Here is a 14,317-nt window from a genome sequence, read left to right as displayed (position 1 = left end):
AAGCCATTTAAGAGACGAAGGGGACAGTGTTTGGCAGGAGCATCATCAATGGTTGACATTCCAATTGCGTAATAGAATCAGCATAATTGAATTTGCTGGACTTGGCTAGCACCATCTGCTCCAAAGCACACCACCCCCATTCCTGACCCAGCTGTTACAGTCTATATTCCAGGGTGGGACATCCCATCAATCCTGTACACTAAAATTGTACAGTCAGGGTCATGGAAGCCACTCCCCGATCCAATTCCTATTCTCTACAGGTCCACCTCATTCCAGCTGCCTTGCACGGGGCCGAGAGAGGGGGATAGAAGGACGTAAGGTTGATTTTGGTATAATAATATTAATTTGTGTAATCAATGAGACATCAGGTGGTTCAAAGAGCAAAGTCACTCAAAACTACAACAATACTACCTGTGGATTCAAAATAACTTCTGATGCAGAAAAAGTAGCAGCTTGAGAGAAGTGATCTGAAGACATTTACCTGTATGTCCTCTAACAGCTCCTGTTTACGTCTCCTAATGTTCTCCAGCTCCTGCTTCTCCTCTGGCGTCAGGTCGTCCGGTACTTTGTTTGGAAACAAACAAAGCAAACAATGAGCGTTCAGATGTACAAAAGCGAACAGGCGTAAATATGCAAACGGCCAAGCTGTGGTCTCTTGACTCAGACATTTTTGTACATTTCCAAGTTACATGGGCGATCAAAATATTGTCAGAGAAGGAAACAGAACTGATGTAAAAGGAAGGGTTGTGCAAAATAGCAAAAAATGTAGATTATGAGCAGGAGAAACGTAAATTGCCTGAGGTAAAGCACTGCCTTTGAGACACAAACCAAGTCAGCAATCAATAGCTAGAAAAACACAGCAGTGTTGTTTATATGGGCCTCTGCTCGAGAACATCAGGAAGTTCTCAGAACAAAACAAAAACTTGTTCATTTCATTAAATGCTTTTCCCTTAAGCTAAAAGCTATTTCAAAGAATTTGTAGTGGCCAGCGCGGACAACGCCAAACAAAATAGCTTAAGCCATTTCAGTCTATACGCCAAATGGGTTAGGGGAAAAACAAAACTGTTATCTAAAAAAATATTACCTAGTGTCGAAACTCTCAAACCAAGAACTAATATTTTGTTACATTTTTCACATATTAATGTTTAGCACAAAAAGCACTGAAGTCTAACTGAGATGAAAAGAAACATGTCAGTAAAAGATTGCAATATATTACAGTTTTCAATAACTATTTTACAAAATGCAATACTTTCATAACATGACCCAGATATTGATATAATATATTGCCAGGTCTCTGCTGACTCCCAGCCTTTGCAAACTAGCCAAAGACCATCAGGAAAAAGCCATTCTGCTCAGCAGTTCTGATGCGCTCTTGAGAGGTTTGATGTTGGCATTTGCAGAACACAAATAATTTATATGAACCTTGCATCCATAAACCTAAAGATTTCTCTGAAGCAATTGAGTTTAAGTGCTGTGTTCAAGAGCCCTAAAGTCTGTTCAATACCGGGCTGAGGGCCAACATCCCCTGATTCTGTTTGGCTTGGCGGATACCAGTCAGAGAGAGCCTCTGCTTTTCAATCTTTGTGCATTATAATAAGATACTAAGACAGCACACATGAACTTAGGGTTTGTGTTCAGTTTAAGCACTACTCAAAAGTTACAGGGTTTTAACTATATTAAATGTTTAATTTAAAAGGTATGCGAAATATTTTTTAAATTAATTATAATTTATTAATATCATTATTAGGGTTAGGGAAAGTTACTTATAAAAGTAATGCATTTGCATTACTCCCTAAAAACTAATAGTGTAACTCAGTTACTTTTTATGAAAAATAATGAGTTAGATTACTTTTTTTGTTCCTTTTCCTCATCTGGGCTGGGGTCGCTTGTTTTTTTATAACAAAAAACTTTTATTTTTTTCACACTAAAAGTCTCAGGCTTAAGGAAATGCAGATTCACGCCTGTACAGTAGAGGGTGCAGCTCAAACAAACCTTTCAGCTGTGATTACAGAAAAAAATGAACAAATGTGATGTTTATCTAATGTCATTTTTGCCTATTAGTATGACTGAATTGGATCCTCGAAGCTCAGCAGCAAAGACATGAAATAAAGTGAGATGAAATACATAAAGTATACTTGCATAATTTAACAATTAATGCAGATTTGTGTAACATTCTGAATTTGCATTTTACTGTTTTTGTTCATTTTGAGGAATACTGAAACTGTAAATGAATGCTCACATTGGTCCTGGACTACAATAACCATGGTCAGACTGCCTCTTCACTATTATTATACATAATTTTTATAATATGAAACATGACTAGCAGTGGAGATGAATGGCCTCATGTCATTCTGAGACAGAGGTCATTTGTGGGTCTAAAACAACATGGGTCACTTGAGGCCACCAAAAAACAACACCACAAAATTCCTTTGGTACTGAAAAACGTATTAAAAGAAAGTATGTTAAGAGAAAGGCATTTAAACTCAACCCTGACCTTACTTAGCTATATGATCAGCTGACCTTCCAAAAAATACGAAGACACTCAGTCATATGATATGACAACCCTCACCTTTCATGTGACCTCATTAAATCCCTTCCTGGTGGCCCGTATGGCAGCCTGACCCTACAAGGGTCCTACAGAGACCCTACTACCAGCTCGTGGAGATCTGGAGAACTAATTGATTCCTTGTTCCATTTACACCGTCATTTACAAGTGAGGTTGTCATGGTTCTCTAATGCTGCAGCTATAGCAACAACTCCCAAACCATCAAGTCCTGACATTACAACACCATTAGCTGATGAGAACATCACCATTTTGATCAAGACAAACCTACAACCTGCGCACAGATCCTCACTAATCACATGGATAGCCATGTTTCTGAAAGACTTTTAGTTGCCATAGTAATGCACTGCATGCATTTCCTTGCTGAACTCCAGCTGGGATGTTTGACAGGCAGTCTGTGAGCAAAAATCCCATCCAAAAGGCAACCAATCCCCCCTCATTTTGTAGATATCGGTATTTGCAACCAACAGAAGAAATCCAATAGTCTCGCCTCAGGTGAGGCTGGAGTTTACACACGTTTGGTACACGTGTTCCTATCACATTGGTCGATATCACATTGGTGGAAAAGTTTGCTCCGGTAGAGAGGAGAGGTAGGAGTGTATGGGCAACTGTATTAGTGGACATCTATCACAGATAATTTCAGAGGAACTCAGAGAAAACGTCACAAACAATAAATCACATGGGCTGCTTCAACACAGCCGATTGCACTATAAGCTAAATTTGCATAACAAGCATTTTCCCCAGAATATATGAGCATCACTTGTTTGGATATGGATTTACATCTATGGAAAAAGTAGCCCAGAAGACTACTAGAGGATAACTTACAGTCTTAAGAGATCAGCCAAAAAAATATATTTCTCACATGTATGTAATTACAAACCTACGTGGAAAGGAAATGATACATTTTTATTTGGGGATGAACTATTTCTGGATGGATAAACAGTCAAATAAGACTTTTTAAATGGTTTTGAAAGCTTTTATTTGCATTTATTTGATACAAATACAGTAAAAATAGTGATATTGTGAAATCTATCTACAATTTAAAATACCGGTTTTCTATTTTAATATATTTTTAAAAATATAATTTATTCTTGTGAATAATTTATTCTTTCAGAAATTATTATATGCTGATTATTATCAATGTTAAAAAAAAGTTAAAAATGTCTTTACTGTCACTTTCAAATACTTTAATCCATCCTTGCTGAATAAAACCATGCGTTAAAAAAATAAAAACAAAACCTTACTGACTCAATAACATTTGAATGGTATGACATCATATCCCACAGGCCCAAAATTAACTCCCATCTGAACAGGAATAGGTTAACGATGACTTTCTAGCTGGAACTGTACAGGCTGAATCATATGAAGAAAGAATGTTTTGAATGACTCGTGGTATTTAGGGCATCCAAACTGACAACACTCAACAATAAAATAACCAACCAAAGCTAAAATTTCTAAATCATAGCTGCTTAAATTGAGTAGCTCGGTGGACACTTATAAAAACGAGGGGTGCCATTGAATAAAATAGCCTATAGTTAAATGAATGACACATTTTCATTTGGCTTTAAAATGTGCAGTAACCAACGACAACGGCCATTTTAGACCTGCCTCCTATTTTCAATCATCTTCCTTGTTAAAGGAAGGCAAAAGTGCTAGACGGCCTTTTTCAGAACAGTTTTAATATTTACACACAAATGTATTTATAAAATTCATAAATACAGGTAGAATGTTAACATCTTAACAAAACCACTGCTTCTAAATAAAACGTGACCTGTTTGAGGTTTGACAGCCTGCCGCTTTCTACCAATGATTGATTTGGACTTTTTGATGCTTTGCTTCACAATTATTTAAAAGAAAAGTGAAAATTTCAGACAATTTTTCTATTATCATCAACAAATCTGTCTCTACTAGAGATGCAATTACAATTTTCTTGGTCGATTCCAATTTTGTACGACCTGCCGGTACCGATTTTATTTCTAAGAGCTATAAATGACAGCATATACAAGCAAAAATCTACTTTTCTTATATGCAGAAGAAGAATTGAAGAAGTAATGGATCAAACATTGCAACATAGTTCAGAAGAAGCAAAAACGCACAAACTTTGCTCAAATGCTTATTAAATTCGTCATCAATTGTAGTGTTTTCCTCCTGTTTCAAGCGTGTCGTTTTGAATTGCTCTTTCCGTAGTAAAGTGCAGTGAAGCGACACATTGTCAAATGTCAACAGAGTTCAACTGCACTGTGTTGCCAAGTCCGCGTTTTTTTTCCCGCGAGTTGTTTTCTATGTCCGCGGGTTGAAGCGACTATTATGTGATATATAGACCCATGAGTGCGAATTTTAGCAGGCAACCTTGCCAAAATAACACACATTTTACCCACCAAACGCCATTTCCCCCCCGGAGAACCCCCCGAGAAGCTATTGTTTAGGGCTAGTAGTTGGTGGGTTTTGTTGTAAAAACTTGGCAACCCTGTCTGCACGTGCGCTGGTATCAGGCTGGAATACACAATCTTTGTCGGTGTTGTAAAAAAATAAAATAACTTAATGATACACAGAGTACTTACCCAACATGATCATCATTTCTGAGAGAAATTGTGAAGGTGAATGCATTGCATATACAAACAAGCTCTGCGTTTAGGATTCGGAAAAATATAATCCAAACCCCTTTGATGACGTGCATAATTATGTTTCTGTTGATCATCTGTCCATCATCGTCTAAAGCCCGCCCTGATGATTTCATTGGTCCGAACAGTTTCTGTTCGGGGATAATTACTCCTCTATGGAGCAAGGCCAGAGCGAACTGCCCGACCTAAAAGATTTGTAGGCAGGGCTAAGTTCGGCTGGCATCCAGGCTAGTGTACCGGTATTTGAATGTAAAAAAATAATAATAATTAAATTACACAATATTGATGTGCACATACGCAGGACGATCTGACAGGTAGACATGAGACTGAACGGCCAGTCATCGGGCCAAGCATGTGGAAAAAGGTCTGATTCCAGTCCCTGGCTAGGTCAATCGGTCCATCACTAGTTTATACACCCTTAAAAATGAAGGTGCCAGGTAGAACCAAAAATGGGTTTTCACAGTAATGCCATAGAAGAACCATTTTTGATTTCCCAAAGGACCGTTTTGTGAAAGGTTCTTCAAAGAACCATTTTATAGTCTAAAGATTCTTTTTACACTACAAAGAACCTTTTGTGCAATGGAAAGGTTCTTTGGATATTAAAAGGTTCTTTATAGAACCATACATCCTGCCAAAGAACCATTTAAGAACCTTTATTTTTAAGAGTATACTGCATTATAATCAACAGTTGCTTACAGCATAGACAGCATTATTAACAGGATCTTTCTGGCTTATCAGAACAGTACTTTCAAATAAAGACTGCCGATAAAAACAGATAATCTCCCAGCAGGTCGAAGTTTGAGTCTCTTCATGCATACACATGATACTACAAATTGTACCACGGCGAGAACCATTATGCATCTGCACACGTTCAGGCAGTTTTCAGCTTAATGCTTCCTCGTGTGCTTCCCATTGAAAAGACAAAGCGCTCATGCCAAAGCTGCATTAGCATTTCATTAGCACATTTCTAATGAATCATTCAAAGCCAAAAATCTTGGTTTAAAGTCGGCATGAAATAGAAGTTGCGAGTGACGTATCATAGTGAAACATCTTCTCGGACAAGAAAAATTGTCACGAGAGATGTCAAGAGATTATGTTGCAAGAGAGTATCTTTTCTTATGACAAAAGATACAGGGATTACAGGGGCACATTAATTAAAAATAAATGTGAAAAAATTATTTTGCCTTTTGATTTTACTTTAGATTTCACAGTGGGTTGCCAAAAAAACACAAACAAAAAAAACGTTCACTTCTTTTATAAAACAGACAGACTTAAAACTTGAACAAGTTTGATAACAGTTATTACTACAATTACAGCCATGACAACGATTTCCTTCTATCTAGTAAGTTGCTAGTGGTATTTGGAGGTAAAACATTCTCATGCTATCACATTGTATTAAAAAAATCTGTAATTCAAGAGTCATCATCAACATTTTTAGCCCAGCAGAATGACTGCAAATTTATCTCAGAAAAAAAAGTCTATCTTCAGGAGCATAAGCATGAATGGCTTTAATAACAGGCATAAACTTAAGTCACAAAAATCACAATTCTCAAAATGATTAACACATGCCAAACACAGCTAAAGCATTTGATGAATGTAAATTAGGAGTGAGAATAAAAGCAGGCCTTAGCCATGGAAACATCACACCAGTTACCAGAAGCTGGTTGAATACAAACATGTTTATTTATAAACTCAATATTGCAGCTTCTTGCCTGGCTTGACTTATCCAAATTCATAAGCTGAAGCTGAATGTCAAAGATTCTATGTTTGGCCATGGCAACAAGGCAGTCACAGTTTTTATCCAAGCTGGAGTGCCCTCAACCACATGAAAGTTACCATTCATTTCCAAGTCAAATGCTGGTCCAAACTCGCAGGCAGGTGCTTCTTTTGCAGAAACACGTCTGCCTTTGACAGCGATATGACCATAGAAATCTTTAGGGAGAAGGCACTCTAAACTGATGTCAAATTGTCTGCCAGCCACATGGCTGGACGGTGGAGTTTTCTGGGACGTAAGGTGTCTCCTGTGGGCAACACTACTATACAGCATTACTGCTAATGATACGTTTTACATTAAGGGCCTTGTTGATGCAAGAGGTCAGAGGAGAATGGGCTGACTGATTCAAGCTGATAGAAGAGCAACTTTGCTGCGAAACCAGGGCATGCAGCAAAGCATTAATCTCCACTACAAATAGAAAAAAGAGGCTACAATTTGCACAAGCTCACCAAAATTGGACAGTTGGAAGACTGGAAAAATGTTGCCTGGTCTGATGAGTCTCGATTTCTTTTGAGACATTCAGATGGTAGAGTCAGAATTTGGCGTAAACAGAATGAGAACATGGATCCATCATGCCTTGTTACCACTGTGCAGGCTGTTGGTGGTGGTGTAATGGTGTGGGGGATGTTTTCTTGGCAAACTTCAGGCCCCTTAGTGCGAATTGGGCATTGTTTAAATGCCCCGGCCTACCTGAGCATTGTTTCTGACCATGTCCATCCCTCAACATGACAATGAGTTCACTGTACTAAAATGGCCCCCACAGTCACCAAATCTCAACCCAATAGAGCATCTTTGGGATGTGGTGGAATTGGAGCTTCGTGCCCTGGATGTGCATCCCACAAATCTCCATCAACTGCAAGATGCTTTCCTATCAATATGGGTCAACATTTCTAAAGAATGCTTTCAGCACCTTGTTGAGTCAATGCCACAGAACTAAGGCAGTTCTGAAGGCGAAAGGGGGTCAAACACAGTATTAGTATGGTGTTTCTAATAATCCTTAAGGTGAGTGTATATATATATATATATATATATATATATATATATATATATATATATATATATATGTATATATATATATATATATATATATATATATATATATATATATATATGTATATATATATATATATATATATATATATATATATATATATATATATATATATATATATATATATATATATATATATATATAAATGAGAGTCAGTATATACTTGTAAGTATATAAAGTAGGGATGTATCAGCTCCGATCCACCATTATTTGCTGAATCAGGTATCAGTCAGACAGGGCCGATCCAAATCCGAAACTAATATTCAAATGAATAAATAGAGAAAACAAATATTCTGTGCTTTGTGGGGCCCCAGTGCTCCACAAAAGGCACAGAAACATATAAAGCATCATCAACTCTTTGCGCACTATATTAAATGTTCTGAAGCCATTCCATAATTTAATGTGAAGGACAGATGAATATTTAAGTCATTCAATTCAAGTTCAAGTCAATGCTTCCCTTGGCTGTCAGTAATTCTTCCTTTAACTTTCAAACTGCGCATCGTGTTCGGTTTAGACAGTCAACATGATGAAACTCTCACCAAGATGATTCAATGTTCCTGTTATTATGCTTGATCTGTAGATCTGTATTATGCTTGATCTATGGTTTTGCATAACTTGACCATATCTTGCTGAAGTTTATTGCTGTAAATCGTGTTACTTCTACCGCGTGTCTGTTAGATCACAACACTGCCCTAGAGATTGTATTGTTCTTCACACACAGTAACTGAAAAGTTAAACTGTAAAAAGAAACTTCGCAATAAAATATAGCATAGATAAACACAGTATGCGTTGATATATCTTCCCTTTGTGTTTTGAACTTCACGGAGCACTGCGTTGTCGCTTCAACCGCATCATCCTGCGCACGGGATGCGCATACAAGCTTTGTGCCGCTCTGTATTGAAGCCGTTGGTGTGAAAGATCATTTATAGTCTTTCTTTTTCTGCTATCTATAATATGTTGCTGCCTTATTAAAAAGCTATGCTATTAAATGTCATTTCTTAGTATATAGATTCTATTTAAATAAATAAATGTACTTTCCATTAATGTATTTTACAACAATGTGTAACATGTTATCAGATTTCACTTTTGTGTTCTTTATTTTTTCCCAACTAAATGTTAAGATTTTATACAATTATTGCAATTTTTCTAGAGTAACTTTTCCACTGAATTATCCACTAATCTAGTTTATCCACCATCTAGTTTATAGTAGTATTTTAGTCATAGATTGTGATAATTTTTTAATTTGTTGTTTTCCTCTATAATGAAGTTGTCTATATTTAGTAGCTTGTGTTTAACTAACAAAAGAGTGATTATCAGTTCAACACATTGAGGTATAGAAATTCTACATAGAAAAAAAAACTGCATTGTTATCAGAATGGTATCAGCCGATACACAGAATTTTTTATATCGGCTCGGTTCTAAAAAAAATGGTATTGGTGCATCCCTTTATATAAAGTACATCAAAGTAATTAAAATAATCACTATGAATTCTTAGTGGAATTGCTGTCTCATCACAGCCTTTAAGTGCCACAATTATTTCTAAAATGAGATATCAAACTAGGGCGAGCTCTCCTGGGTAATGTGATCCAGCTCTGGCTCAATGTCACCAGCAGCGGCACTTCTTGGCACACTCGCAGCGGGGCATCACCCTGTAGTTCTCTCACGGTGAAACCATGTGACTGTCAGAGCACAGACGTTCTGGCAGGCCATAATCACGCGTACTGTTGCTTGTGCGGGCATGTTGTCACTGAATGACCCTTCTGCAGAGTCAATGCTAGATCTTAACAATTTAATTAATGAAAAAACAGAAGACAGTCTACAAATGCCCATTTCCACATTTAAACAAAGCACTAATCATATAAAACACCACAAACTAGATTATTTGAATAAAATGCAAGAAATGCTGTTGTATATGGTTGCTATTCAGTTGCTAAGATGTTCTGAATGGCTTTTTGAGCATTGTTATGCGGTCATCTCTATGATGTTCTATTCCCTAGATATGGCCCAGATCCCTGCAAAGCAACTCTATGGGATGTTATTTGCCCATTCTATCGTAATGCTGACATCAAAAGAACCACCAAGATTTTAAGAGAGATTTTTAATACTTCAAGAACCTTGCCACAGTGCCCACAGCGAGGTACACCATGCCTAACATACTCTCTCTGCTGACCAGGTCAATTCAACACACTCACTAAATACCAGACGTGTCACCCCTACAAACAAACACCACAGGGGCAGAAGAATGTGCCATCATCAATCAAGTCACTTGCTACATGCTGTCATTTGGACATTGTAAAGGACTGAAGAAAACTTGGAACACAAAGGTTGTTTTCCAGAGAAAACGCTAACCAAACATTCATCATAGGCATGGCTGCTCTGACTGATCAACAAAAGATGAATAGAAGAAGAGACTGATCAAAAAATTAACTAAACATGATTATTAATCCTGGAGGAACCCAGTTTTGATTAAAAATCTAGAGTCTACAAATAAAAGATTTTAAGGAATCACACTTCTGCTGCCTTCCAATTTTGGCCAAATTCTAAGGCAACATCACATTTGTGGAGCAAACAATCCTATAACACAGTGTAAAGTGAAAGAAAATGTATCCATGATGGCGGATTGGGCTAGAAAAATAACAACTTTTAAATGTATTATACATTAATATTATACATTCAACATTGAAATGTGATTTCAAGGTAGTTGAATCTAATTGACTATCATTTTAATTGCTTAGCCATATGCTAACATTCTTATAGTGAGCAAACTAATTTAATGCTCCATTTCATACTGTCTTAGGCCCAAAACATGCACAAAAGAATGTACAGACTTGTACAAAAGTACCTGAATACAAATGCTACAAGCTAGTTCTTTCATGCTGAAACATATTCGATTGCAATTTATGCATGTATTGCATTGTCTGCGGTGCAGCGGGACACTATAGAGAGCATTAGCATAAACTGCCTACTATGGCGTTTTTTTCTTTCAGCTCATCTACCGTCATGGCAGATCAACAATAGATGAAAATAATTTTGCTAGTAAACAAGATTCACAAAAATTCTGTTATTATTTAGATATATACAGGTCCTTCTCCAAAAATTAACATATTATGATAAAGGTTCATTATTTTCCATAATGTAATGATAAAAATTAAACTTTTATATATTTTAGATTCATTGCACACCAACTGAAATATTTCAGGTCTTTTATTGTTTTAATACTAATGATTTTGGCAAACAGCTCATGAAAACCCAAAATTCCTATCTAAAAAAATTAGCATATCAAGGTTCTCTAAACGAGCTATTAACCAAATCTGAATCAACTAATTAACTCTAAACACCTGCAAAAGATTCCTGAGGCTTTTAAAAACTCCCAGCCTGGTTCATTATTCAAAACCGCAATCATGGGTAAGACTGCCGACCCGACCCTGTCCAGGAGGCAATCATTGACACCCTCAAGCGAGAGGGTAAGACACAGAAAGAAATTTCTGAACGAATAGGCTGTTCCCAGAGTGCTGTATCAAGGCACCTCAGTGGGAAGTCTGTGGGAAGAAAAAAATTGTGTCAAAAAACACTGAACAACGAGAAGAGGTGACCGGATCCTGAGGAAGATTGTGGAGAAGGACCGATTCCAGACCTTGGGGGACCTGCGGAAGCAGTGGACTGAGTCTGGAGTAGAAACATCCAGAGCCACCGTGCACAGGCGTGTGCAGGAAACGGGCTACAGGTGCCGCATTCCCCAGGTCAAGACACTTTTGGGCTACAGAGAAGCAGCACTGGACTGTTGCTCAGTGGTCCAAAGTACTTTTTTCGGATGAAAGCAAATTTTGCATGTCATTCGGAAATCAAGGTGCCAGAGTCTGCAGGAAGACTGGGGAGAAGGAAATGCCAAAATGCCTGAAGTCCAGTGTCAAGTACCCACAGTCAGTGATGGTCCGGGGTGTCATGTCAGCAGCTGGTGTTGGTCCACTGTGTTTTATCAAGGGTAGGGTCAATGCAGCTAGCTATCAGGAGATTTTGGAGCACTTCATGCTTCCATCTGCTGAAAAGCTTTATGAAGATGAAGATTTCGTTTTTCAGCACGACCTGGCACCTGCTCACAGTGCCAAAACCACTGGGAAATGGTTTACTGACCATGGTATTACTGTGCTCAATTGGCCTGCCAACTCTCCTGACCTGAACCCCATAGAGAATCTGTGGGATATTGTGAAGAGAAAGTTGAGAGACGCAAGACCCAACACTCTGGATGAGCTTAAGGCCGCTATCGAAGCATCCTGGGCCTCCATAACACCTCAGCAGTGCCACAGGCTGATCGCCTCCATGCCACGCCGCATTGAAGCAGTCATTTCTGCAAAAGGACTCCCGACCAAGTATTGAGTGCATAACTGAACATAATTATTTGAAGGTTGACTTTTTTTGTATTAAAAACACTTTTCTTTTATTGGTCGGATGAAATATGCAAATTTTCATGAGCTGTATCACCAGTATTAAAACAATAAAACACCTGAAATATTTCCGTTGGTGTGCAATGAATCTAAAATATATGAAAGTTTAATTTTTATCATTACATTATGGAAAATAATGAACTTTTATCCCAATTAGCACATTTTTTGAGAAGGACCTATATTATATATATATATATATATATATATATATATATATATATATATATATATATATATATATATATATATATATATATATATATATATATATATATAAACAATTATTAGTGCACATGCACATACATTAAACTGAAGAATCAGTGTATTGATTCATGATTCAGATCGCGTGTCAAACTGCTGAAATCACGTGACATTGGGGATCCGAATCATGAATCAATCCGCTGATTCATAAACGTTTGAATCTTTATTTGAGGTTTGAAAACAAACGTGAAAGAGAAGACGATGCTGAATAAAGTCGTAGTTTTTGTTATTTTTGGACCAAAATGTATTTCAATGCTAACTGATGTCACATATGGACTACTTTGATGATGCTTTTATCCCCTTTCTTGACATGGACAGTATAGTGTGCATACACTTAGATACGCTGTCGGACTAAATATAAAATATCTTAAACTGTGTTCATTGCACTCTCAATAGTTCTAAACAAACCAGCGCTGTGTAAATACATTTTATTAAAGCGGCCAGACAACAGTTTTGCTATACAGGTATTTGTAGCAATTTTTGGTAAACAGTACAGCATAGTGTGCATTGATTATAACGTTAACCACATTTACAGTATTTTATTATGGAGAGTGATGGAGATGCTACATTGTTAACATTAATGTTATGCTCTTCTTGTATTTAGCCCTGAAGTATTCCTTACTATCATGGTCAAATGCGACCGTACACCTTAACTATCTTTCAATTAAATAAATGTTCTATATTTGAATGTAATAATATGTATTAAATATTTTAAGGAGATTTTTTTGGTACTAAATACTATTTGTGCAATAATTATGGTCCATTAATGACAACTTAAAATATTTTTCTTCTAATATTAATATTATTAGATAACAAGTAGTGTAGTAATTAAGGTGCAAATAGAGAATTCCAATGCAAAGAGGCAAATTAGTGTCATTTTGTGGCTGGAAAAATAATAATTTTCATATATAATGCCATTACATATTAAATAATAGAATAATTATTAATAAATAATAGTCTAGTTGCTCAAAGTATTGCAACTGCTTACTTTTTTTAGGTAGACATTGTCGAATCTGTGGGAAACACTGGAAGAAGGCATGTGGTACTATATTTATATAATTCAAAAAGGGTTTCCAGATCTTATAAAATAATTCCCTCCTGCCACTCATTGAATGTGTGATCATCTCTAAAGGTACACAGCTGCAGACCTCCAAAAACCACAATCCAATTGGCACATCAGTGTCTGCTTTCCATTCCAAAGCAATACATTTTTTTAGCTATTATTAACAACATTTCAGTAATCTTGATAGCTTGACTATTTCGGAGATTAGAGTTGGCAAAATTACCCAATAAGCACATTTCTGGAACTATTGGAAAAACAATTCCATGAATCTGTGATATACCCTCACATACTTGCACCCAAATAAAATAAAAACCCTTTCGAATTGTATAGCTACACTTGACATTAGGCTTAATGACGCTTCTGAAGTCAACTCCATCGCCCCCTTGAGCCAATTATGTTAAAAAGGGCTGCATGTTTACAACGCATTGGCTGAGTATTCACACTTGTGCACTTGCATAGCACTGCCTTATAGGCCAATATATTATATCACATTAATATGTGTACAAAGCGGGAAAAGGGACAAAGCTGCAACAATTGTCAAG

At 36.8% G+C, this 14,317-nt stretch overlaps 1 protein-coding gene across 4 annotated transcripts in view; it reads right to left on the bottom strand.

Annotated features, from left to right (window-relative positions):
• Positions 1-14,317, bottom strand: part of cyth1b (cytohesin 1b) — an 86,722-nt gene that overhangs the window by 19,817 nt on the left and 52,588 nt on the right. For all 4 annotated transcript variants that reach the window (XM_067429284.1, XM_067429282.1, XM_067429283.1 and 1 more), the window contains exon 2: positions 482-564. In XM_067429284.1, the coding sequence (XP_067285385.1) occupies positions 482-564 (83 nt within the window). The remainder of the gene's footprint in view (positions 1-481; positions 565-14,317) is intronic.

Source organism: Pseudorasbora parva, chromosome 21 (assembly GCF_024679245.1).
Source record: "Pseudorasbora parva isolate DD20220531a chromosome 21, ASM2467924v1, whole genome shotgun sequence".
NCBI lineage: Eukaryota > Metazoa > Chordata > Actinopteri > Cypriniformes > Gobionidae > Pseudorasbora > Pseudorasbora parva.
This window is presented reverse-complemented; position numbering and strand designations above follow the sequence as displayed.